Genomic DNA, 26,390 nt, shown 5'->3' with positions numbered 1-26,390 from the left:
CGAGTGCTTTACAGTCACTTTTATTTGGCTTAGTAAAGTTTTCCTGGAATGCCATCCACTTTACGGTCGGGAGAGTCACCTCGTGTTTGCTCGGCACCTCAACGCGCTCGGCCTCACACAACGGGCCGCCTGTTCCGGTGGGAGAGCAGGTGCAAAGAGTCAAGGAGCTGAGGGCACCTGCAGCCGCGGGGGCGGTTGGAGTGGGGCGTGCCTTACACCTCAGTTCACCTTTCCTTTCCTCCGTGGTTGTTTGGTTTTATTCTATCGCCGGCAAGCGGGGAGCGGCAGTGCCTGGCTCGGGGTGGCCGAGCACAGCTGTTCTGCTGGCCGGACGCGGGCAGACGGCAGGCTCCTTCCCCTGTGCCAAGTGGCCGAGCGGCTGGCTCTGTTCTGGCTGCCGTGCCCGTGCCCGCCGTCGCCACCGTCCTCCAGCAGGCACACCTGTAGGCCGTGGTCCCTCCTGCTACCTCGTGGCTCGGACTGCAGCCCGGATTCCAGGGCTCTGGGAATGCTTGGAGGGGAAGAAGACGGCAGAAGCAGCCATTCCACTCTGCAGACGAGACTTTCCAGTGTTCTTGGGCAAGTCTGACACCGAGTCACCTTATTCTTGTGGGCTCCCTCTCCCTCCCGGCAGCCCCAGCAGCACCCCGTGCCTGTGCCCCGCAGGTCATGTTGCGGGATGGTGATGTTGTAGCTGGGCAGGAAGAAGTACACCTGTACATCCGCTGTCACAGGTTGGCTGGGGGCTCCAACACGGCCGCTCGTTGAAGACTTCGTTTCGTGAGGACCGGGTTTGCCAAAGCCAGAGGCAGGATTGGGTCCACGAAGCCCAGATTGGAAACAGTGGGCCAGAACACTGGAAAATTCGGGAAGTCCAACCACCAGGGGTCTGTGGCTGAGCACGGGGCTATGTTGGTGCTTAGTAGGGGAGTGTTGAGTGGATAGTTACTGATTCTGTTTCTGATGGAACACAGGAAATCCTTTCTCTGACCCCCAAAACTGGGAACCTAGGAACTTCACCACCAGATTTGAAACTTGCTTCTTTCTTCTTCTTCTTCTTTTTTTTTTTTTTTTAAGTAATCGCTACGCCCAATATGGGGCTCAAGCTCATGACCCTGAGATAAAGAGTCTCATGCTTTACTGACTGAGCCAGCCAGATGCCCCTGAAACTCTTTCAAAGTTACTGCCTTGGATATAGCAAGTTGAACAGGTGTATCAGAAGATGTGTTTTTCTAGCAGTAGAATCGCACAGACTCAGAAGCGGGCTGAAGTTTACACTGTTAGAAGAGGGTTTGTGATGTGCATTGATGTGGCCAGCAGGTGTGTATGATGGATGGGCCCGTGTGGGTGCCCACTGATTGGCCCGAGGGGATGGGACAGAGGCTGGAAGGGGTGGCGCTTGGGCTCTGGGAACCCAGCTGTCTGGCTGGCCCAGGCGAGAAGTGACCCCACCACCTGAATAATGATACTGGGGCACAGGGAAGGAGCCCTGCCTTTCTCCACGTCGGCATTGGTTTCCAAAGTGGTGCCACCTGGTGGATGGGACACGGCAGCCGGTTTTCCTGGCAGGGCCCAGACATAAGTCCAGCGTAAGTCAGGTTCTCAGTCAATGACTGCAGATTTGGGGCAGGGGGAGGCCCCGGAGGGGACCAAGCTGACAAGAGCTGGGGAGAGTAGGTTAGAGTCTCCCCACCATACAAGCTGAGCTTTGGGTGAGGCCTTCGGTGTCAGTTGAGTTCAACAGACATTTACTGACTGCCTACTGTATGCCCGGCACTGGGTAAAGCAGAGGGCCGAGCCACAGATGAATCCAAACAAGGAAACCAGGACGGAGTTTAGGTTTGCACGGCCCGGGGACATCCATCTAGCTGGCAAGAGGAAGTCCTGCCTGAACGTCTGGGGTTCACTCCAGACACCAGCAAGGCTGGCTTTGAGGAGCAAGACTAATTCCAGAGCCAGTCAGCCGAGTGATAACCTTCCTGCGTCTGTTACCACTGGCTCAGGGGCTGGTAGGCCTAGCGTGCTCAGTGAGGATTCTGAGGCCTGGACCCGAATGCGGCTAAGACAAGAGGAGCTGACAGTGAAACGGTGGCAGGAACGTCGAGCTTTCCTTTCAAGTACTTCGGCAGTACCTATTCACAGGGAAACAGTGTGTCTTTCCCTCATGCTCTCTGGTGGCTCATTAAATAAGGTTCGGCGGGACGTCCAAAGCAACATTCAGGAGGCTCTCCGCTGCGTGACTCCGTATGCTTGAAAGGCAACACAAGGGAAAAAAGAAGTCCCCGTTTTCCCTCACTCAGACTCGCCTGCCTCTCAAACTGGTCAGTGAAGTGTGACTGTAGGTCGACTTCGAGGGTCCTTTTCTTCATTTTGCAGATCACCGCATTAAAGAATGGATGTTTGTTGCGGGCCCTGCGGGGACCTGAGGCAGACAATGCAGTGTTCTGAAGAGAGAGATTTGAAGAGCGTGTGGGTGTTTTCAAGAGCCGTCTAATTCATTCCTTGTGACACTTCTGCAAAGTGGGAGCAGATGATTTTTGTATCACAGAGAGGAGAGATGTGAAATGTGGGGGGACGAGTGAGCGGAACCGGCTTCTGACATCCCAAGTTGGTCACTGGTGAAACCTGGCTGTCTGCCCCGGGGCCTCAGTAAAATGATTTGCTCTTCAATGGATGACAGTTGATTTTGAACCATTTGAAGTCCTGTCTGGGAAGTCTCCCTCCTCCCCCCGGAGTCCCCTTCCCCCGGAAGTTTTGCGTGAGGGCATCTCTGCTGAAGGGTCCCCTTTAGCCAGGGCCACACGCTCTGCCCCAGCCACACACACATCACTGCGCAATCATAACACGAAAGAAAGCTCTAGTGCTTTCGGCCTTGCCCATTCTTCCCTCATCCTAAGCCGCTGGTACCCCTGCATGGACTCATGCTTTAGCGGGGGCATACTTAACACAATGGAGACTCTTCCATTATCCTAAGTCTCTGTAGCGCAGGCCTGGGTGGATCTGAAGCTTTGCCCCGACTATTCATTGCAAGGTTGATTCATCCTGTCTCAGGAAGTCCTCCACAAATAACATTTATTGAACGCCTCCTGCACATCGGGCGCTGCGTTCAGTGCTTTCACGTGATAACAACCCTCATCCAGACATGCTGGCCACCGTTGGAAGCACATTGCCTATGTTATCCTAATTTACTGGCATTCGGGACATCAGGTAGTCCTCTAGACGATGCAGGTGGCATCATCCCCATTTCACGGATGAGGAAACTCGAAGCCCCGCAGGGATTCATCATTTGTCAAAAGGCACGCGGTAAGTGGTGGAACCAGCTTTTGAACCTATGTCTTGACCACGAAGCCGGTGCTCTTTCCGCCGCGTGTCCCAACCCTTCTGAAGCGCATTTTGTACTCGCAGTCTTCGTAAGCTCTCAGATGTCGTTGAGGTACGTGACCCGTGGTCTGACTCCTTCTGCTCGGCTCTTCTATTTGGGGGAGAGTTACAGCCCCATTTAAGTCCCACCAGCACCGATGCCAATAATAGCTTGAACGGCTACTGCTTGGTCCCTCTGGGCCCTAGTTTGCCCATGTGTAAGAGGAGGGCGTGGGACTAAATGATTTCAAGGGCTCTTTCCAACTCTGATATTCATTCCCATGAGTTAAAATCTAACTTAAAAAAAGAACTAACTTAAAAACAGGTAAAGATCATTTCCTTTTGGCTCAGTTCCAGTGGGACAAGAAAACATCTGGTTTTCTGGGCTAGCTCTCTGGTCTAGAGGGACTTGATAAATGAGTTTGGGGTGATTGAATAATAAATCCCCACTGCACACAGTGTTCTGTTACATCCCTACCCCCCAGTTACTGAGCTTCTGAGTTATATATCGCTTTCTGGTTTTGTAAGAGTTAAACTGGGCCCAGGTCCTCTCCTCCTTGATATGTCCTCCCTCAAGGACACCCCCCAGAAAACCCTTCAGCGGTGCCCCCGGTCCTGGCCTCGCATCCTGACTGGTCAGGTGGTTGGGCTCACGGCCCAGAAGGCAGTTGTCACCGGTGTCCCCGCACACCAGGCCCTGCCTATCCTGGAGTCTTTCTCACAAGAATCACTTTGGCCTCCTTTCTTACTTTTCTCTCTCCTCACCTCGAGGTTCGTCTGCAGAGTTTGCTTCTTTAGACAAACGTTCAGGTGATCCCATCTCCCCCATTTTCTCTCTACCTTCCCTTCTCTGCAGGGGGGCTGCTCCCCACAGCCAGACTCTTCTCCCTGTGGCGGGTGATTCTCAACTTCTCACGCTTTCCTCACCATCTGGAAAATATTCTTCACTTCTATAGGTTTAAATGACTTCTTGATTATATTCCAAGACCAATCTTGTAGTCCCTCCTCACAGGGAGGTTTGAAACTAGGTTAAAAAAATAAAACAAAACAGATTCCAATACAGTTATTCCCTTCTATAGCTAATGCCCACTCAATGAGATATAGATTGTTCACATCTCTCTGGTTTCTTCTCTAGCTTTTGCTTCCTTTCTCTTGAAATGTATTTGTAATTAATCGCTGAAAGGCTATTGTTTGAGGACAGAGGTACTTCGTGGAGTATGGCGGATACATGTTTCTGGCACTCTCCTGCTTGAAATTTGCTCTCCAGTGGTACTGCTGTGCCGACAAATATAGAAAATATTTTCCTTTAAATACGTGCATAAATAAATAAGAAGCAAACTGTTGCTAACTCTATTAAATGCATTTACAAAACTCAGCTATTCTTACCTTTGCTTTATTTTTCTGTTCATTTATGTGAATTAAGACTGCGTGTTGGATAGAAAGAAGAACATTTTCTTAGGCCTCTTAATACGATGCTCTAGTTTGTTTTCAAAGCTATTTATACTCTTTCAATTATCCCATTTTTCCACAGTGATTATTGTGGCTGGAGTACTTTGCAGAGAAACGAGCTTATAAATCAGGGGCTGCATGCAATACTGCAATCTTTCCATAAGATGGCGCTCTGAGAATGTGAGCTCTATAACTTACTGGTAGATCTCTGTATAGTCTGGCAGCAAATTAAGCTTTTGTAAAATCACATATTTTGGGCGGGGGAGAGAGTCAGTCCTTCTAAGACTTGCTCTGAAACACTTGCCACCATTCTAATGCCTAGGGGAAGAAGGAAAGTGAATTTTCTAGCAGCCTCCCTGTCTTATATCAGTGCTAGCCATGTTTGAAATCAGCAATGTGCATTTCAGGAACCTTTCAAAGAATGGAATTTCTTCTAAAGGGGGGATTGTGATACTAGCAACTTGTGCTTATTAGAAAAGCCCCTCTCTGGGTCTCAGTGTCTTCACCTACCAGTGAGTGGATCGGACAAGATGATCTGTTAAGCGTGCTTCCATTTGCAGTGTTTTCTACATTTGAATTCATTGATTTCTTTCCACTACACCCTTGCTGCCTCAGCCAGCACAGAAATGGGAAGAAAAGATCGCCCATTTTACGCTTGTTTGACTCTATTCCTCTTCTACAAGTGCTCTCTTTGCTTCAACTGTCCCAAGACAAGCATGCCCAGATGTCCTGTTTTAATTAGGTTCCTTTTCTCTTTATGGCTTTTGCACCCGTCTCCCCCCCTCCTCCCCCATCCCTGACCAATCTGCCCGAACAGAAGCATGTCCCCCTTTTCACTTCACGAATAGGGTTTTCTTGGCATTATGGCGTTCACTTTTGTGCTAAGCAGATACCCAAAGTGGAGGAGAGAAGGCAAAGGCACCACGTGTAACGCTTAAAGGTGACGCTTCTCGGATCGCATGGAGCAGGTCCAGTTAAGAAAACTTTAGATCCCGGGGATAGGAACCTCCTCTCCCTGTTCGTTTTTTCTTCTCAGCTGGCCGGTACTCACTGCCAGAGCCACGTCAAAGCTTAGGAAGGAAGCAGTATTCCTGAGAGAGGACAGTTAATCTAATTACAGATGAGTGTCACTAAGTAGCTAACTCTTCGTTAAAACCCTCCATGGCCCGCAGCGTCCCCGTTCCCGACACTCTGGGCCGCCTGTGGGTGAGGATCCGCGCTTCAATGGCTTGTCCTCATTCAGAGCCTCTCAGGAACCACGTATGCCCGTGGCACAGAGGGAGAGGACGGAAATGAAGTGCTGCATTAATTAACTAATTAATTAATGCCAAACTATGGAGGCACCCGTAACCGAGTCCCTCTGGGCTTGAAGCCCAGAGCATGCGTGTTACATAAAATTCCCCGGGGCACATCATGTATGGCACCTTTCTGTAGCCAAGGTGCCGGAGGCAGGGAGTCATTGAGCACAACATTCTCTTGCATTCGTTTTCCTGTTTTCCTCAGAGGTTTCAAATCACCTTTGGTGCTTGTCTCGTGGTATGGCGCTGGTGGATTTTTTGCTTCTCTGACCTCAACACCGTATCTCCCAAGGACGCGTATATTTCGCCGAACAGCGACACTGTTGGGTCTGTGTTTAGGAGAAGAAACTCCATACACAGGGCTTCTCCCCGAGGGTTTTCGAGGGCAAGCTCGGGGGTCGGCGGAGTAGGTGAGGAGAACTGCCGTCACGTGCCCCGTGGTGAGCCTTGAGGAGCCCGGCGGGTAGCTCGTGAATTGTGTCATACAGTGGAGCTGTGTGACGAGGAAATGGCACATGTCTAGTCAGCGTGGACCATTTCTAAGGGAGCAGTAGTGGCACAGTGGTTAGGAACAGAGGCAGTTGGGGCGCGTGGGCGGCTCAGTCGGTCAAGTGTCTGACTCTTGCTTTTGGCTCAGGTCACGATCTCACCGTTCACGGGATCGTGTCCCACGCCCGGCTCTGCACTGACAGCGTGGGGCCTGCTTGGGATTCCGTCTCTCTGCCCCTCCCCCTGCTCGTGCTCGTGCGCATTCTCTCTCTCTCTCTCAAAATAAATAAACTTAAAAAAAAAAAAAGAACAGAGGTAGCCAGGGCTGCCTTCCAGTGGAGCATGTGACTGTCAGCCTCGGGGTTGTGATTTCAAGCCCCATGTTGGGCGTAGAGATTACGTAAAAAACTAAAATCTTAAAGGTAACAGAGGCAGCTAGAGATAGACTTTCACAAGGTTGCAAACTCCAGCTTTCTTGGGCAGGTGACTTCACTGCTCCACACCTCAGTTTCCTCATCTGTAAAACAGGGCTGATAATAATAGTGTCTGTCTTGGGGCACCTGGGTGGCTCAGTCGGTTAAGCATGCGACTCCTGGCTTCAGCTTCAGTCACGATCTCACAGTTCATGGGATTGAGCCTCAGGTTGGGCTCTGTGCTGAGAGCGCAGAGCCTGCTGGGGATTCTCTCTCTCTCTCTCTCTCTCTCTCTCTCTCTCTGCCCCCCCACCCCCCGCTTACACATGCGTGTGTACACGCTCCCTCTCTCTCTCTTTCTCTCTCAAAATAAATAAGCATTTTTTAAAAACTCCAAGGAAAATAATAGTGTCTGTCTCATTGGGTTGTTCAGAGGAGTCAGTGAGATAGTACACGTTTTCTTTTTCCTTAGCGCTGTGAACCGTATCTGGCACAGAAAGCGTTCAGTTCTGACCGCTATTGTTATTGTAAGTACCACGAGGTGCTTTGGGTAGTACGAAAGAGAACTAACCAAGCCTCTGCCCTCGAAGACCTCACAGACTTTATGGGCTGGCGAATGGAATGCACGTAAGAACGGGAGCAAGTAGGACGCTCCTCACGATCCAGTTACACACAAGGGCCGCGGGTCAGGATGAATCGGAGTGGTTCACGGAGGCCCTCGGTTCCTTTCAGGAAAGGCCTTTTAGGCCCCTGCGGGGAAGGTGAGCAAGACCTTGAACAACTTTTCTGCTTCCTTTTGAGAGAAGGTACTCATAATAATGTACATCCATATTCGCAGCCTCACTGATCTACTGTCCTTTTGAAATAAGCCGGTTGGAGTTAGCTCGTTGAAGAGGAGAAAACACACAGGCGGTGTTTAACCTAACAAAGCAGAGTTCGTGACCTGATGATGAGCGTCTGAGGTTTGAAGGTGTTCTGGGGTGACATCGTGCATGTTGCATTCTGTAAATATCTGTTCTGACATCAGAAGTCACCTTTAGGCTGGGCTGCTGGTCGTGGCCGACATAACTCTTTACGAAAATTAACTCCTGGGCCGCCTGGGTGGCTCAGTCAGTTAAGTGTCCGTCTTCGGCTCAGGTCATAATTTCCCAGTTCGCGGGTTCGAGCCCCGTGTTGGGCTCTATGCTGACAGCCCAGAGCCTGGAGTCTGCTTTGGATTCTGTGTCTCCCTCTCTCTGTTTCCTCCCCCGCTCCTGCTCTGTCTCCCTCTTTCTCTCTCTCTCAAAAATAAACATTAAGAAATTTTAATTAAAAAAGAACGTTACTAGATAAAATTTCAATCATTAAAAATTAAATTTTTATAAAGATTTAAAAAGTAAAAGATACGGAAGAACGTAAAAGAAAAAATTCACAGTTCCCCAATATCGCCCCTTGCTCACCAGCGGTAACTGCTATTACCGTTTCTGAAAAATGTTCTGTATTTGAACACGCATAAGGCATAGGCGACTGATGCATACGCATGGCCATTTTTACCCCAAATGGGATCACACTGCACGTTCGTGACCACTGCCTGTATCGGTGACAGCGTATCTTGGATTTGGTTCCGTGTCACCGCCTATAGATCGACTATGTTCTTTTAACGTCTGCATAATATTCCATTACAACACTCATTGCTTTTAAGATTCCATTCCATAATTTGTCTGGCTAAGGGGAACAGGGGAGAGAGGACAAGGACCCCGAGGTTTAAAACAATCCCACGAAATTTTAGCCGCTATGAGAATCTGTCGGATCGGTACTTTTGGTTACTGCTTTGCAGAATACGTAAAATAAAGGCAAGTTTTAGGTCTAAGCCACAGGCCAGCTCTTCCTAACACTTCTGTAACCAGAAACCATGCTTAATTTACTAAAGTCCTCTGAGGATTTAAATAGCACATGGATAGAGCGGAACAGTGGATGCTATTTCGACTTTCAAAAAGTTTGGCAAGCTTTTCAACCCAAAGCTGTTTTTACGAAATTGAGTCACCAAGGGATTGGAGAGCAGTGTTTTGTCCTGGCTCCTGATCCGTGGCTTGGAGATAAGAAACAAAGAAACAAACAAACAAAAATCGAGTGAAAGGGACGCTTTTCTGAATGGCAGGAAAGAATACTGGAGGGCTACAAGGGATCAGCTCCGGGACTAATTTGATTTCATATTTATAGATGATTTGGAAGAGGAAGTATAGGACAAAATTGCTACGTTGGCAGATGTCTTGACGCTATTCCAATGAGGATCGTAAACTTCAGGAAGACCTTTGTTTTGTAGGAGCAGGCATGAAAGTGGCCGGCAAGCTTCGATATGAATAAACCCACAGAAATGTCTCTGGGGATGCATTCCTGAAGTTCATTTCCGAAGATTTATAATAGCCCTACCTCTTTATCTGTGAATAGGGTCTCTGCTTCAGGTGTCAGTAGGTGCAAAGAAAGGGACAGTGAAGTTGCTGGTATCATCAGGAGGGAGATGGTATTTAAACAGCATTACGTGGACGTAAAAGAGGAGACTAGGAAGCTGATCGCCACAAGATATATAAATAAAGAATGCTGCTTTGCGTTTCTCTAGCATAGCCCCAAAGGCAATTGGTATTCGATGGCCAGTGAGTTGTCTGTTCACTAACGTTCAAAGTGAAATAAGCCGAGTAGGTTAGGCTATCATTTCAGAAGAAATGCAGTCAAATGTTCTCTTCAACTTTACCACAAAATATTTTCCTGGCGGGCTCGGGTGGTAGAGCGCACGACTCTTGATCTTGGGGTTGTGAGTTCGAGCCCCACGTTTGGCGTAGAGGTTACTTAAAAAAAGTATCTTCCTTTTCAGAGGGCAACTTTTCATTATGAAAGTCAGAACTAGATGTCCTGACCTCCTCTGCCCCCACACGTGTTTTTCAAAGCATGTCTTTCATACTGGCAGATACATTGTATCATGGAAGGGAACACCTAACAGAACCAGATCAGTGTCTTCAGAAGTTGTGGAATTTTCGGTAATAAATGATAAAGATGTCTGCCCCACGCACCTCGCGGTGTGGTTGAGAAACTCAAGCCAGCTGGATGATAAGAAACTGCCTTGTAAAGTGCTATACAGTAACACGGTAATATTACTTATTGCATGTTGTAATTTGGGATTAGAAATAGGAGGTGATTAAAGTCTAGGAAATTATCCTTTGTAGGTATTCGTGCAAATGTGCAAAGACTGGTATACAAGGATCTTCTTTGCATTGTTGTTTATATTAGCACATTATTAGAAGTAACTCAATTGTTCATCAGGGATTGGATAAATAAATTATGACATAGCCACACAGAAGAATGACAACAAGACATGTGTGTTGTGACATGGAACTATGTCCACGATATACATTAAGTGATAAAAAGCTGCAACTCAGCATGACTAGTATGCTTTCGATTTGGGTTAAAATTATGTATTACTAAAAGTGTGTAGAAACCCCTAGAAGAATACAGATGAAACTGTTAGCCATGCTTCTCTCTGGAAGGATAGGATGGTGGGGAACTTTTACTTTATGCTTTGTTTATTCCTGTACTGTTTGAATCGTTTACGATGGACATTATTCTTTTTGTAATTTAAAATGTGATGAAGGGGCACCTGGGTGGCTTAGTCGGTTAAGTGCCCAACTTCGGCTCAGGTCACGGTCTCACTGTTTGTGAGTTCGAGCCCCGTGTCGGGCTCTGTACTGACCGCACAGAGCCTGGAGCCTGGAGCCCGCTTAGGATTCTGTGTCTCCCTCTCTCTCTGCCCCTCCCCTGCTTGTGCTGTCTCTCTCAAAAATAAATAAACATTAAAAAAACCCAGCATACAATAAAACGGGATTAAGGGGCACATGGGTGGCTCAGTTGGTTAAGTGTCCAACTTCAGCTCAGGTCATGATCTCATGGTTCATGAGTTCGAGCCCCACATCGGGCTCTGTGCTGACAGCACAGAGCCTGGAGCCTGGAGCCCGGAGCCCGCTTCGGATTCTGTGTCTCCCTCTCTCTCTGCCCCTTCCCTACTCGCGCTTTGTCTCTCTTCCTCTCTCAAAAATAAATCAACATTAAAAAAATTCAATAAAATGAAATGTGAATAAAAGAAACATGAATTTGCCCTCACCCTGACTATTCTGTTATAATTGGGCGGGGAGGGGGGGAGCGTAGAAGGTGAGGGGCGAATTTATGTTGCGCGTGACTTGGGAATGCCTCCTGAAAAGAAACCCGGGGTCCAAAGCCCGCAGGAAATGGTGAGAGGAGAAAGTGGAGGAGACCGAAGAGGTAAAGAACAGGCGAGCGCCTTTCTTTTTCCACTAAGTGGAAAGCACACTCAGAGTTAAGGTCCCTTCTGCGTGCCCCCCTAACCGAGGCCCAGGACCTCCCTTAACGTGGCTCTCATCTCTCTGAGCTGCCTTTGGCCCTTGCTCTTCTGGACACCACACTAGATCCAGAATACAATAAGGGCGGAGACTTTGTCGTGGTCATTGTTGTATCCCCAACTCCTAGCAAACAAAAGAATGTTGAATCAGTGTTTGTTGGCTGCCGAGTGAATGTTCTCCATTGCAAATAGACTGTATCTTGAGCGGTTTACTTTTGCACCGTGGGGTCATCCCATGGTTTAAAAGGCTGAACAGAGCTTGTGGTCAGCTTGACCACTGGTGCCACGTATAGTTAGCTTTTATTTGGCTCGGGACTCTCCTGTGACAAAGCTTTTCTCTACTCTCCCCTTTCCAGATATAGCCAGAAGGCAGCGAGGAATGGCATGAAAAATCAGTTCAACCTCCACGAGCTGAAAATGAAGGGCCCCGAGCCAGTGGTCAGTCAAATCATTGACAAACTGAAGCACATTAACCAGGTAAGTGATACATCGGACAAAAATGGAAATGGGAAAAAATGAGGGAGAGACAGTATCTGCTGTTCCAACTGTGTTGCTGCATTTTCGTCAAAGATTCTTTCTGTTAACAAGGACTTCTGACCCTTGTTTTTCACCCCATTTTTATTTTGTTTTATTTCATTTTATTAAGTTTACTTATTTAGTTTTAGTAAGCTCCGTGCCCAGTGCGGGGCTCGAACCCATGACCCTGAGACCAAGGGTCGCACGCTCTTCTGACTGAGCCAGCCAGGCGCCCCTCCGCTCCACTTTTAAATTATGAAGGTAATTTTGTAATATTAGAGAAAACTCGGAAAATGGAGGGGAAAATATTTCTCACAATCCCACTACTCTATCCTGTTTTCATTTTTACCTGTTCTTTTCTAATATTTGTTCAGAAAACCACAGTCACACAGACTTTTTACATAATCGGAGCCGCACAAGTGATTTATAGTTCTTAAAATTAGCACTATATTGGAAGCACTTTTTCTTGTTGTGACAAATCTTCATATTAATCATTTTTTGTGGCTGCTTAAGATTTCTTTAAGTATTCATCATATTTAATTAGCTTGCTTTTGCTGGACATTGAGATTGCTTCAAATTTTTTACCATCATAAATAAAGCTACCTCTTCACGCATGGTGCTTTCTTCCTATCTTAGATCATTTTCTTAAAATATTGGAATTACCAGGTTAGAGGATGTGAGCATTGTAGTACATGTTTCCAAATTGCTTTCCAATGGGGAGATATCAGCTTTCACCGCCACTAGGAAGATACTAGAAGACCAGCTTCACTGCACCCTTGCCAACTTCTGACTCACTGCCATGCACAGAGACACCCACAGATTCCCTTGACCTGTACACAGAGTTTTTCCTCTCATGAGGCGTTTAGTAACTAAGACACAAATAGAAGTTAGTCGTACCATCTGCTTGTGATTGCTTTGTGGCCACAATAAAAAAAAAATGCCACCCAAAGTGCCACCGTTTACCAGAGTGACAGTGTTCCTGCTCCGTGATCCATGGGTGGGAGGGCCCTGGCACCCACTGACTTCTATTTGTAGCTTAGGAAGAACTTTCATGCGACTAAAATCCTATGCAAGAACAGAGGTTTCTGTATGAAGACATTGGCATGGTTTTGTTTTTTAATACGAAGGTTAGCAATGACATTTTTGTGGTTCTTAGAAAATGTTAGGAAGGGCTTTCTAACAGTGGTATATTTCACTGCAAATGGCTTTGTGAAAATATTTACAACACACTTGGGTGGGACTCCTCCAGTGCCCAGTAATGTGCTCTGTACCCAGTGAGCACTTAATAAATAGTCGTCAGCGCTGCTAAGCATGTGACGATGACAGTATTGGCCTAAAAGATCCTTCTTTCTGTGACATCACAACCTCGCTACGTTCTACGAAGCCTGGTGGAAGGTAGTAGGATTCTTTCCAAACGCATCTCTGAGGGGGTCAGAGCACAACGTAGACCACTTCCGGCTGGACGCCGAGGGCATGATGTGCTTTACCTGGGGACAATAGCAGTATTTGTCCTCTGAATGATTTCCAAATGATCTCTGACCAGCTGTGTCTGGGTGGCTCCACTCAACTGGTGAGGTCCCAACACTGGTGACGCCAAACTCTCAGGCGCCGTCACTGTGCCCCTAATCCTAAAAGAATACTATCAGTAGATCTCTTCGGTCGACGAACCTTAAGGGACACCTGCTATGTGCGCAGCCAAGTGCCAGGGGCTTTGGGATTCACAAGAAGTCTAGTCCTCTGTATTCACAGCTTCCTTGGCGGGGAAGCCCAAGCACGGGAAGTGCTTAAAGGTAAGAGGCAGCCCGTGATGAGGAGCCAGAAGAGGGTTTTTGTGCGTCGGTTCTGGCTGGGTTGCGTAGGCCTGAGGTGGGCCAGGCTAGGGGAAGAAGGAACGCACAGGGGGCAAGTGCCAAGAGCTGCCATAAACAATGAGTGCGCAGAGACAAGAGAGGGAGCAGCAGTCCCAGGAAAGATCAAGGGCCCGAGCATGGACCTCCACCGTGGTTAAAGGGAATGCTGTGTCAGACAGGGGCTCCTATGTGATCCAGTGGTCACTAAAAATACTTACAGCCTTTCGGCAAAGACTTTGCACGTTTGATATTAATCCTATGGGAGACCGTGTGGGGTAGTGGGAAGAGCATGGGCTTTGGATCCAGATGGATCTGAATTTGGCCGTGGATCTTACTAGGTGTGTAACCTGGGGCAAGTCATTCGACTCGAGCTTTAGTTTTCTCCTCCGTACTATAGAAAGATATCAAAACCTCTCAGAAGGTTATCGTGAAGATTCGAAATTTTATCTGTCCCCCCCGTTGTAGAAAACTTGACTAAATGACACGTGCAACGTATTTTATATATTCCATATATTTTTCATATATACACAAATGTATATAATTGCATGTGCATGACAGATAATACGTGGCAGTTAAGACTATTATAATTCAGGATTTCCTCTGTAGGCAGGACTTGAGTTTGAAGGGGAGCGGTATTCCAGTACTTTTTGCCCGTCTAATCTGCTCCCCCAATTTGTGTGGTTGTCGATCCCTTTGGTGTGTCTCTTCCTCCTCCGTACTGTTTCCTTCCGTGCCTTTCCTCTGACTTCCAGCCCACAAGAGCTGAAACCACTTCACAGGTAGGGAGGTGTATATCGTGAGCGTCGAAAAGTCACCTTTACAGTTTCTTTCTCCCACCTCTGCAGTAAATGCGTATGTGAACATTTTTGGTTCCCTTGCAAATACCATTGAGCAACCAATTAATTCTCATTGATAGACCAGTTTTACCTGTTTAAGTAGAGCTGTTAAAATTGGTTGGGCTCCAAACACCCACACTGAGTTCTTCTTCTCATCTGTCTTGCTTTACGTGGCAAAACACATTTGTTTTCAGACCTTCGATAAAATTTGTATTTTGGCTGTGATTCAATCTGAAAGTGAGACATTTTAGGAAAGTCGAGGAAGAATGTTAGGATGGCAGTGATGACGGCGAAGAAGATGATGATGATGTGTCATATCTGTATAGCGTTTAGGCATTTTTCAAAGTGATTTCTTGTTCTAAACGTCCAACTGGTTACATTGGGAAAAGCGTTCAACCTGGAACAGTATAAGATATAGTACGGTCACAGAATCATTCTTTTCAAGAACTCATTGTGACCTTTGGACATTGCCTCGTCCTTACTGACCCTGCGGGGTAAATGATAAATAATCTTTGTCCCTTTTTGTGGCTAGGGAAACTGAGGCAGCCAGCCAGTGAAGGCTGTGTGGGCATGCTGCCAAAACGTCCAGCGAGTTCAGTTGAAAACGCGATCCGTCATCCAGATGTTGCTTCCCATACGCTGCCAAACATCTGGATTCACTGAATGCCTCACTAAACTGACCTAAAGTTTTAGTGATTGGAAGCGGGGAGCGGGGGTGGGGGGTGGGGGATAGAATCAAGTTAACGTGCCCAGGTTCACGTGTAAGTGAGTGGCGAGTCCCGGAGTACAATGTTGTTTTCCTAGGCCCCCCGCTTGGTGCCGTGTCTATGAAACTCCGGTAGGATGCTCCAAAAGACGCATCTGTAGATGCAGGGCCACTTACTTCTGTCTATCTAGGTAGGTACGCCCGTGTGTGTCCATCCAGACGGACTGCAGCTCGGCCATTTATGAGCACTTCCCGAAATAACTCTTCACTTTCTCACATGGAAATTCTCAGCTGCCTCCTTTCAGGTTATACTTGCTGTTGATAGCACTGGAAATAATATACTCACTAAGGGAATAAAGTAACATTATTTCCAGATTGACAGTCCCGTGGTGTGACCTTGAGGGGATGGGTTCAGGGTCAGGCCTGGGCCCCTTTCCTGGGAAGGCCTGCAGGTGTGGAATGTCCTCCCCTCCTCCTTCGAAGCCAGAGTTCATGTGTAACATTCCCACGATTGGAAATGAGGACCTTTTTATTTCCTTTTCGGTTTCCAATTTGTGTGAGGATTTATTGCCGTGTGTTCGCAGAGGAACTGGACGCTTTTAAGGCCTCGGCGTCAGTTCTGAAATTTGCTAGGCCCTGTTACTTTCAAACAACAACAACAACAACAACAACAAGTTTTATTTTTGTTAGTGTTCTGCTCCAAGGCTCCTGCGTGGAGAGAAGACCCCCCAAACACCAAGAATGATCGCAATACCTTCTTACCCCAGCGATATTGTGGGCCATTTGCCCTCTAACCTAGCCTCGTTGGGGACGTTTTCTCTCTCTTTAAGAGTAGCTCTGTAGTTAGTGCGAATTTAGCAGTCCCTAAACCGCTGTCAGTTATTGTTCCCGAGGAGAATCTAGCTGTTTATTGTTTGCCGCCAGTTTCAGTTCAGGTTCAGATGAAATTCCAGAAATTGTTTCCTGCCTGTTGTAAACAGTCGAAGCCAGAGCAGTCAATACCTGCCCATTTGGTGTCTGAGCTTTTCATTCAGAGCTGGATAAAGTCTCATCTGTTCGGGATGGCTGAAATGTCCTGCTGAATGGTGGGGGAGTGGACGAGGTGGCCTCTTAAGATTCCTTCCAGCCGTGTGATTCCGTGATTTGTAGCTCAAGGTCAGCCTTTAACCCAGCACCCTCTTGTGAACAAGTCTTGTGACTTTATTCTCTGCTCTGCCGCTCTTTTTAAAACACCCTGTTCCCAGGTCACCCCTTTCTACTTTGTAACCTCTCATCTTTTCAGAGCTTGTTCTCTTCCCACCAGTCCTCCAGCCTGGGCAGATGGAACTTCAACTTGCCCTTCCCCCCACCCAATTCCTCTGTCCTACTGCCTTGTTCCCGTTAGGCTATGAAAGCATCAAACTATGAAAACACGTTTGCATCCATCACCCCTAAGGTTTCCCTCCTCCGGGGCCAGACAGGCGACCTGTCTTCGGATCACGTGAGCCACGTGACCCCATGCGAAGGATGTCAGTTCCGCCATGTAATTGCACTGCACAGTTCAGTTTGTAAAGCTCTTTCACGTACATTAGATACACGGATCTTCACGATGGCTCTGAGAAGCAGGCCTTATTGCCTACATTTACCAGATGAAGAAACTCGGGGCCCCGGAAGGGCTAAGTGACCTACATGTAGTAAGTGGTAGGCCTAGACCTACAATCCAGGGCCACTGATTTCAGTCTGTGCGGCCTTTCCTTCTACTTCTTTAAGGCCACAGCACACCTTGCTCTGGTTAACGAGTCTAGACAAAGAAGATGTGCAGGAGCACAAGTCACTGAAACTCTTTAATTTGTCTGACAATTTCCGAGTCCCTAATACAGTAATTTCCATGGTTGAAGCTCTGAAATCACCGGCAAGGAAAGGATGAGCGTATTGTTTACCAAACTTCGTTTAGGAAGATTCTGCAAGGGGCGCCTGGGTGGTTCAGTCCGTTAAGCATCCGACTCCTGGTTTCTGCTCAAGTCACGAGCTCACGGTTCGTGAGATCGAGCCCCACATCAGGCTCTGTGCTGGCAGCATGGAGCCTGCTTGGGATTCTCTCTCCTCTCTCCTCTCTCTCTCTCTCTCTCTCTCTCTCTCTCTCTCTGCCCCTCCCCCCGCTTGCTCAGGCCCTCTTTCTCTCTTTCAAAATAAATAAATAAACATTAAAAAATTTTTTAAAGAGGAAGATTCTTTGAAAACCAACCACCATGCTAGATGGTGTGGAAACAGAGACACTTTGTGATGTGGCTTGGAGTTATACACAGCAGACAAACTTTCTATTAGCTGTCTCTGATTTATAAAATGAAGTGAAACGGTCAAAAAAATGTAAAAAGTGAATCAGACAGACAGTAGAATTTCTCCATTTCCATCCCCCTTGGCAAGCCCCTGAAAAGTATTTTTAAGGTCGCTGCCAGACCACTCTGTCATAAAAAGACACTAACTTTTGAAATAGAAAGTTAAAACTTTTAATAAGTTAAAGAGTAAAGTTGTTAAGTGTCAGAGAACTACCCAGGACGTTCCTTAGCATGTGATTTAAAAACAAAATCTTTACATGAATCTCAGGCATGGTAGAAAACACGGAGCAACTTTTTTCATAGTCTTCCCACAGTAAAACCAGCGAGAGTCATAAAACACTGGCCTCGTCCCATGGTTGCTAGAAAAGCCAACATTGATCTAAAATTTCAAAATAAAAGGAGAGTCCTTTTGAGAGTCAAATTTAAATAAAAGGCCTTTCCAAATGGAATTATGTCCCAGTGTCTGTCACACTTAGCGTGGCAGAACTTTAGTAATGGCCATTTCCATATGGAGTCAGAATGTGTGTGTGTGTGAAAGACAGAGTGTCTACAATGGCATGTTAACAAGAGCCAATGAATGACTTCTGAGTTACAAAAGGACAATGTGAGTTGGTCTTTAAATACCAGACCTAGACTCTGTGGAGCTAAACATCATTTCATGAAATAAAAGGGAATTAGCTGATGCATTCCAAAACACATTTATCATTAAAAAATCTTCTGTCATTTTGCTTAATAGCCTGAAAAATAATTACAATGTCTGGTGGCTTTGGGGAGCATGTGTTTTTAATATCTTAATTACCATGTACAGTTTAATAACCCTGCACCAAGAAGAATTCCCAAGTATTTCGTAGTAAGTTTTTTGAAAACGAACCCTTTGCTATATTTAGAATCTAACAGGATTAAAGGTACTTAAATTAGGTCATGTATTTTAGTCCTTGCATATTAAATGAAATTACTCAAAAATGGAAGACGAGTCAGGGGTGGTGAGCCAAAACCTTATGAGTAGCAGTGTTGTGGTAATCTGGACTTAGCAGTGAAGGGAAAGACATTATCTTTTTCCATTGCAGTATATTGTACTCTCTTGTGAGTGTTTTGTTTTAGTTAGAAGTATTGGACATGTCAGCTATGGAAAGACAAGCTCTGCTACATATGACGAGATAATTCTATCAAACTACAAAGGTGACCAGATTTACAAAGTTAGAGACAGAGTTCCAAAATATCTCTGAAATCCATAAGGTCTCATGTGCTGTTTACATTTACCTGCTGGCCAAATGCAACACATTTTTTTTTTTTTAACGTTTTTTTTAATTTATTTTTGGGACAGAGAGAGACAGAGCATGAACGGGGGAGGGGCAGAGAGAGAGGGAGACACAGAATCGGAAACAGGCTCCAGGCTCCGAGCCATCAGCCCAGAGCCTGACGCGGGGCTCGAACTCACGGACCGCGAGATCGTGACCTGGCTGAAGTCGGACGCTTAACCGACTGCGCCACCCAGGCGCCCCCAAATGCAACACATTTTTAAGAGCAAACGGTTGTTCTCTACCTCCCCCCCCCCATAAGCCTTCACTATAAGCAGTGTATCAGTAAGTGCACATTCAAAGACTATTCAAGGAATTCAGAGATAATTTTTTACCTAGATGTATTTATGAATACGCATCTTGCCTCTGGGCTGTCAGCACCTTAAATCTGAGACCATGCATATAGTTCTCTATTTCGTATAGCACCCAACATCGTATCATGTATAGACAATATATATATAATATTTTATTGGTCAACTTATTCAAAGGACTCAACCTTTGCTGCTCAATTGATTTCCTAATTTAGATTCAATTTAAGGCACTCCTCGCATTCAATATTAAACCAGCTTCTGTGCTAAAGGACAAGTTTACATAAGTGCAGGGTTGTAGTTAGCAGGGGCCTTTGGGTCATAGGGTCCAGCCCTCTGATTATACAGATGAAGAAATTAAAGCCAAGAGAGAGAAATGACTTGTCCAAAATCATACTGCCAGGAAATGGCAAAGCTGAGGCTGGGAAATGAACACGTCAGTATGTTGCAGTGCCATTGCCCTGGCTTCCAAAGGCTCCTGTGTAACATAGAACATTCTTGCGGGCACGCAAGCACACTTCCTTACGCAGTACTCCTGAGCATGGCAGAAGCCCATTCTTCAGCAGTTTCATCTTTGGAACCAAAAGCAGAAGAGCATGAGGCATGACCTTGCTAATTATTTACCTCCTATTATGATTAGTAACTAGCGCCTGGTCACAACAAGTACAGATTGGTGCCCGTCGCCTCACTCAGCCCACGTACCCATTGCATGCACACCACGGTTGGAGTGGGGGTGTCTGCTGGGGGTCACTGAACCCAAAGCAGGCAGAGTCAGCGAGACTTGTCCGCGGCCTCATACCCACCCCCAGAGTCGGCCTCGGGCTCCTGTCTACACCCAGGGCTGGTCGTTCTGGGACTCTCATGCTCTGGATCTCAACTCCTCCAAGCTTCCTGGGTGCACTGTACTCATTTATCTTAGTGCCTTCTCCCTCCTTCCAGAATGGCAAAATTAGCATCATGTTAGTCAGTGGGCTTCTGTGCCAGTTAGCTCGGTTGTTCAGGCAGTGTATTCAGATTGTGTTCCATAGGGAGTAGAGATGTGGGAGACAAGCTGTGGGGGGGTGTTCTGAGTCCCCATTCCTATTTTAACCAGCGCAGCTACGTTTTTAAAATCTGCTTTACATATCCGTCTTCTGAGTAAGATTTCACTCAAACAAAGGGTTCCAACTGCTAACACAATAAGACGTGCCCTTGAAGCTCACATGAAAGGTTTTCTCCCATATGAGCCTTTTTTTTTTTCGTTAGAGCATTCGTGCAACAAACGTACTCCTGCGTGTAAGACAGTCAGAGAATGCCTTCCAGTCCCCATCAGCCACTTCTAAAATGAACTGTTGGTTAAAATGGGGACCAAACGGGAGAGTGTGAATGACTAGGTGGAGACATTATTCCTACTGGCAGTGATGTTCCTGTTGGAAGGCCCACATCCTTGTACTCGTGAGCCAAAAGTATCTCCTTAGAATCTGAAGACCGGACACATCTCTGTTTTCCTTGCACGTGCCATTAGGATTCTGCCGATGGGAGTGAAACTACACAGGGCAGGCACCTTTGCCCCTGGGTGGCAGCCTTTTGTTCGTTGGCTCAGCCGAATGTGTGGCCTCAGTCCTGTGTGCGCCTGTGGTTATTTGAGACCTAACCCTGTACTGTAAACTTATTTGACACGTGACCAGGGATGTTTCCATATCCTGTGTGGGCTCGGTGTTAGTACTTAGTGAAATGTAAAATAATAATAATGGGGTCAAGTCTGTATCCCTAGCTGTATGCTTGCCTTAGATAGCAACCGTAGTGATTTTGCATAGCAACTGTTACGTGGAATGTTTCCAGCAGATTTCTAACTAATGTCAAAGTGAAAAAATTACATTTTTATTAATATGCACTGCAATAAAATCGGATAGTTTCCCAATAGGGTTTAAGCATGTTCTTATTTGTTTAATTAGTTGACTTGGATATTATTTTCTTCATAGGCCATATTCTACGAAGGCATCACTTTTCGGAGTGATATCTATTCTGTATCATGGGCAAGCAGTTGACAAGAGCAAACAAAGCTAAGAGAGTTACTCTTGTGGTCTGTCATAAATAATGAGGCCCAAGTTCGCATCAGTTATATCCCAGGGCACTGAAGAGTCTTTTGGTTATTATCATGGTATCACCATTAGCAAATTTTTAACCATCACGACAAATAGGAGAAGAGCCAAAAGACTGGAGAGAGACCTGGGTTTGTACCCTTACCTTTAATAAGGGGTAGAAATTGAATTGTGAAAACCACAAATCAGGGAGCCTGGTATCACATCTTGGCAAAATTCTAGACAAGATTCTTGGAGAGCATGAGCTTTTAGAAGCCACTGTGATGATTCCTAAAAGCCACCGTGGGCTCACTCAGAACAAGTCAAGCCATTGCCCCTGACGTGTGCGTGCGTGCGTCTGATTTTACTACATCGGGGAATGGCAGAGACATGGCGTACCCACATTTCAGCAAGGTGTTTGACAGAGATTCCTGTGATCCTTTTTAAACAAGCGACAAGTGATGTTGGCTGAGTGATCGTATAGTTCGGTAAATGTATAGCTGATTAACTATCATATCTGAAGAATATTTTCTTAACATATCAGTGTCAACCTGGAGAGAGGCTTTTAGTTGTTTGCTTTGTACTTGACCCTTACTGCCTAAAGTTTTTTACCAGTGACTTAAGACAGGGAAGGCATAATTTTAATATTTTAGTGACAGAATGAAGCTAGGTGGGGTTAGCTAATACATCGATAACACGATCAGGATCTAAAAATATCTCAGTGGGCTGGAATGGGAGAGAAAACCAGCAAAGTGAAGAGTTACAGGGATAAATGCAAACAGAGTGTTACATGTAGATTCACGAACATGACTATGTAAGCGCAATGGGGGAAACCCAGCTTAGTAAACATGTTTGTTTTTTTCAATTATGATGGAAACAGCAATAAGGAACAATGAAACCTTCACTGACCCACAAGAATATATCTCTCAAATATAGCGATCACTTAGCAGCTCTTTTGGTGTCGGGGCCATGATTGGTGGGGTAAAGGGGGACATATGTGTATGTGTATGTTGGGGTGGGAGGGGCGGGGCATGGAAGTGAGTGGCCCGTGAAATATTCTTTATCCTGTTTAAAGGTTCAAAAGGACTGGGGCACCTGGGTGGCTCAGTCGGTTAGGCATCTGACTTTGGCTCAGGTCGTGATCTCGCAGTTCATGGGTTCAAGCCCCGTGTCGGGCTCTGTGCTGACAGCTCAGATCCTGGAGCCTGCTTCGGATTCTGTGTCTCCCTCTCTCTCTGCTCCTCTGCTGCTCTCTCTCTCTCTCTCTCTCTCAAAAGGAAATAAAAATAAAAATTTTTTTTTACAGGTTCAAAAGGACTGTTTTGGGATGGCAATGTTTACCGTTCCACATGAGTTTTGGTTAAACCAATACTATCTGCTTTAGTTGTTAAGTGTTACTGGTGTGTGATTTAGAGTCATTGTAAAAAAAAAATTTGGGAGCCATGGCACGGTGTAACCTAGTTTGGGGAAAGTACAAAGACCTTAGAACCGAACATAGATTTGTGTTCAAACTGCAGGTACGTTACTTTGTGGCTGCCTAGATTTAGGCCAAATTGTTTAACCTCCCAGTACTCAACTTTCCTCATCTGTGAAATGGGTATACTACGATCTGTCTTGCAGCGTTAGTACAAGTGTTAGAGATAAGGCCTGTAGTAACACTCAATACATTGTAGCTACTCTATTTCTTCATATTATAATGGTATGAAGAGTTAGCATAAAGGAAAGTCCATGAAGGGAGCGACCTTTTGAGTGGCTTGATTCTCTTTGCCTCAGTTTATCAATTTCTGGAATGGAAAGACTGCAACTTTTCTAGTTTAGATTGTTACTTCAATGATTTCAAATTCTAAATATAATAATCCAAATCCTAAAGATTCTTGGAAAAATGTATCTAGCCAACCTTCGACAGATTTTTGAACTATTTAAAGTTTAGTTTGGCTCAAAGTAACTGAATGGAAAATTAAGATGATAAATGTTTTAAAATTTTATATATATATATATATATATATATATATATATATATATGTATGTATATATATGAAGGAGTGTGTGTTTAAATCAAGTTCTTCAGATTTTCCCAAGTCTGAACTCTGCCCTAAAGTGGGGGATCTATAAATAGGCAGTCTGCCCTTAGAGTGCAGCTCTGAGATCTTAGCACATGATCCCCAAGTCCCATTTTATCTTTAGCCCCACCAGGACCTTTCATGGAAGGATGGTATTGAGTGAAGATACTTCAGAGCTATAAAGTCAGGGCAAGTTAATCTGCATTCCTTTTGCATTTTGCCCTCTGGTTGAAGATGGTGAGAGGTTCCTATATTTAAAACCCGGCTGACATGATATCCTTATTGGCAGATGCCTCCCAGGAGGTATTTGGAATGATTTGGAGCGGCATATACTATGTTCGTGAGCGTGTGTGTACTCCACATGCCGACAGGACAGAAAGAATTCACAGGGCTTGGGGCTACTGAGCTTTCTCGAGACGCCATCACTCTCAGCTGTTGGGGTGATGTCACAGATGCCAGGAACGCTGCCTAGGCCCCAGTGCCCGGAGCTCTATTTTGCACTGCAGAGCCTAAGGCAGACAGGACCCATTCCATGGGCTCCGCCATCAAAGAACTTTGGAATTTGTTAGCCACAGGCTGGGACCAGCAACCACTTGTCGTCTGGGCAAAAGGAGAGCCGCCCCCTGCTGCCTGAGCCTTTGTCCCTGCCTGGGATACCATGGAAAATGGGGAAGGAATCCAGACTCATTAATGAGCTAATACAAAAGATGAAGCCAAGCCAAAGGCAGTTCGTTAAGGCTGCATATGGATTCTCGAAGGCGGTTGGAAGGATCTCCAGATCGGAACCCAGTGGCGCTGTTGCCTCTGTTTGCCAGACCCAAGTAGAGTATCCCTGTGGGGAGCCATTTCCATATTGCCGATTTCTTCTTTAGGCAATGCCAGGCCCGGAGCTGTCACATACCAAACTTGGTTGATCAATAAATACAATCTGTTAACCCACCAGACAAATGATCGTTAAAGCCACCGGTTTCGTCGTCAGATGCTGCGGTGCAGCTCAACTCTGAGCTTCCACTGGGTTGCATGGCTTTTGTTCTTGCCTGTCGTTCCTGGAAGTCGCTTAAACCATGACTGCTTTTTACTTTAAAGTTGTATTTATTTAAGTAATCTGTATACCCAACGTGGGGCTCGAACTCACGACTCCAAGACTCTAAGTCGACCGACTGAGCCAGACAGGTGCCCCTAAACCGTGACTACTTCTGTGATTCCTTTCCAAATTGAAACTCATCGGGAAAAAAAAAAAAAGTAAAATATAATGCGTATATATGATATGTAGTTTATATAGTATAGGCCATATATAAAATCTCCTCACCATGTATTTATTTAGCAGTTATTTATTGAATGTCCACGTTGCATATAGTGCTGAGTTTGGTGGGCTCTGTGGATAAAGACAGAGAAAATCTCCCCATACACATTTATCATCACCTGCGCATATATCGTTACCGTTTGTATTCGTTTCTTCAATATTGAGCGGCTCTGTGTGCCAAGCGGTGATACGGCCAACTTCAGCCCAATCCTTGCTTTTAAGGAGGATGAGGAAAACATCCTACATAACTAGAATCCAAAGCCTAGAGTAAGTGTCCTAAGAGAAATAGAAACCAAGTACTATGCAAGCCCTGAGAAGGGAAGGATTAATTCCCACCAAGGGAATTAGACAAGACTTCAAAAATAGGTAGCCTTTAAGCCAGGCTTTGAAAGATGAGGAGAATTTTGACGGATAGCGGTTGGAAGAAAGGATCTTCCTGGCAGAGGAATGTGGAGCGAACAATGGCACAAAGACATGAAAATATGTCAGTAGCCTCGGCCTGATGGAGAGTCTGAACTTTACTCTGTCAGCAGTGGAAAGTCGGTGAAGGGCTTGGAGGAGGAAGGCGGCGTGGCCACATCGCTGTTTCATGATGTTAACTCTGCCAGGAACGTGAAGGGAGGTTTGGAGGTGAAAAATCGGGGGCAAGGAGTCCATTTAAGCCATAGCATTTGCAAAGCAAAGAAGTAAAGCTTGTTATTAACATTCATTAACCTTCCTTTCCAGTGTCTGGTGGAATAGGTTAGGGGATAAGAGCTGCTCTGTCCCTGAAGTCAGGCCACTCCTCTGTCGGTCATTAGCCAGGACATAGGAAGGGCCGTAGCTTTTGCAGTGGGTTGGGTCTTAGACAAGCAGGTAGCATGGCGTGACCTTCCCAAAGCAGACCAGTACCGTATCTGGGCCCCACAGTAGAAAATTCAAAGAAAATTCTGGTACCTCCAGAGATCTGTCCCTCATTGAACCTCAAGTAGAAGTTCTCACAATGAAGTATTTAGATTCCCCGATGAATGTGTTAACTATTACTTTTTAATCAATTTGTTACACGCTTTTTTTAGTCAGGATTCCAATTAAAAGTGGCTCCTTGGCTGTTGAATGTTGAGTGCCAGCCATCCGTTCACTGAAGCCTCAAAAATTACCAAAACTGTGAGAAAGATTGAGAGAGATTATAGTGTTTTTCTTCAGCTGCCACTGTGGGTGCTTAGATGTGCTGGAGAGACTACTGTGTTTCGTGACAGCCTCACAAAGAGGAGCGAGGGAACCCGAGGGAAGCACTGACTGTTCGCCTTCTCCAACCTTCTTAAAACACATTTTCCCATTTGTTATCAACGCCTGTGTTTTTCTAATTATGGCAGCCACTTAGAGTTGGTGCTGTTTCCCCAGCATGGTCTCCAAGAACTTTATATACTTTATATATAGGACCCTGCTTGGTAATGTTGCTCAAGCATGTGCTGACAATGAGCTGACCCGACCTTTCACCGAGACCGGCTGGCGGGCCCCCGACACTGCTTTTTCTCCCCACCGCAACACTCCCGTGGCCTTGCTGGTCAGAGCAGATGCTAAGAAGGCAGATAAGGTGTCTTGTTCGGGCACCGCAGAAGCTTGTTTACAGCGCTTCCCCAAGGGTGGGGTCTCGTCCGCCCAGCTCGTCACTATCTCTTCTTCGAGAACAGTGCCTGGCACGTACCGAGCGACTGGGAGCCATCGCGTGAATCTGTGAAGGATTCTGTTCCAGTTTGTGACTTGGC

At 46.1% G+C, this 26,390-nt stretch overlaps 1 protein-coding gene across 1 annotated transcript in view; it reads left to right on the top strand.

The window, feature by feature from the left end:
- Positions 1–26,390, top strand: part of GPC3 (glypican 3) — a 422,120-nt gene that overhangs the window by 310,061 nt on the left and 85,669 nt on the right. The window contains exon 6 of the mRNA XM_042974938.1: positions 11,750–11,870. Within this exon, the coding sequence (XP_042830872.1) occupies positions 11,750–11,870 (121 nt within the window). The remainder of the gene's footprint in view (positions 1–11,749; positions 11,871–26,390) is intronic.

Source organism: Panthera tigris, chromosome X (assembly GCF_018350195.1).
Source record: "Panthera tigris isolate Pti1 chromosome X, P.tigris_Pti1_mat1.1, whole genome shotgun sequence".
In the NCBI taxonomy this organism is placed as follows: Eukaryota; Metazoa; Chordata; class Mammalia; order Carnivora; family Felidae; genus Panthera; species Panthera tigris.
The sequence above is the reverse complement of the archived record's forward strand: the minus strand, read 5'-3'. Positions and strand labels throughout refer to the sequence as shown.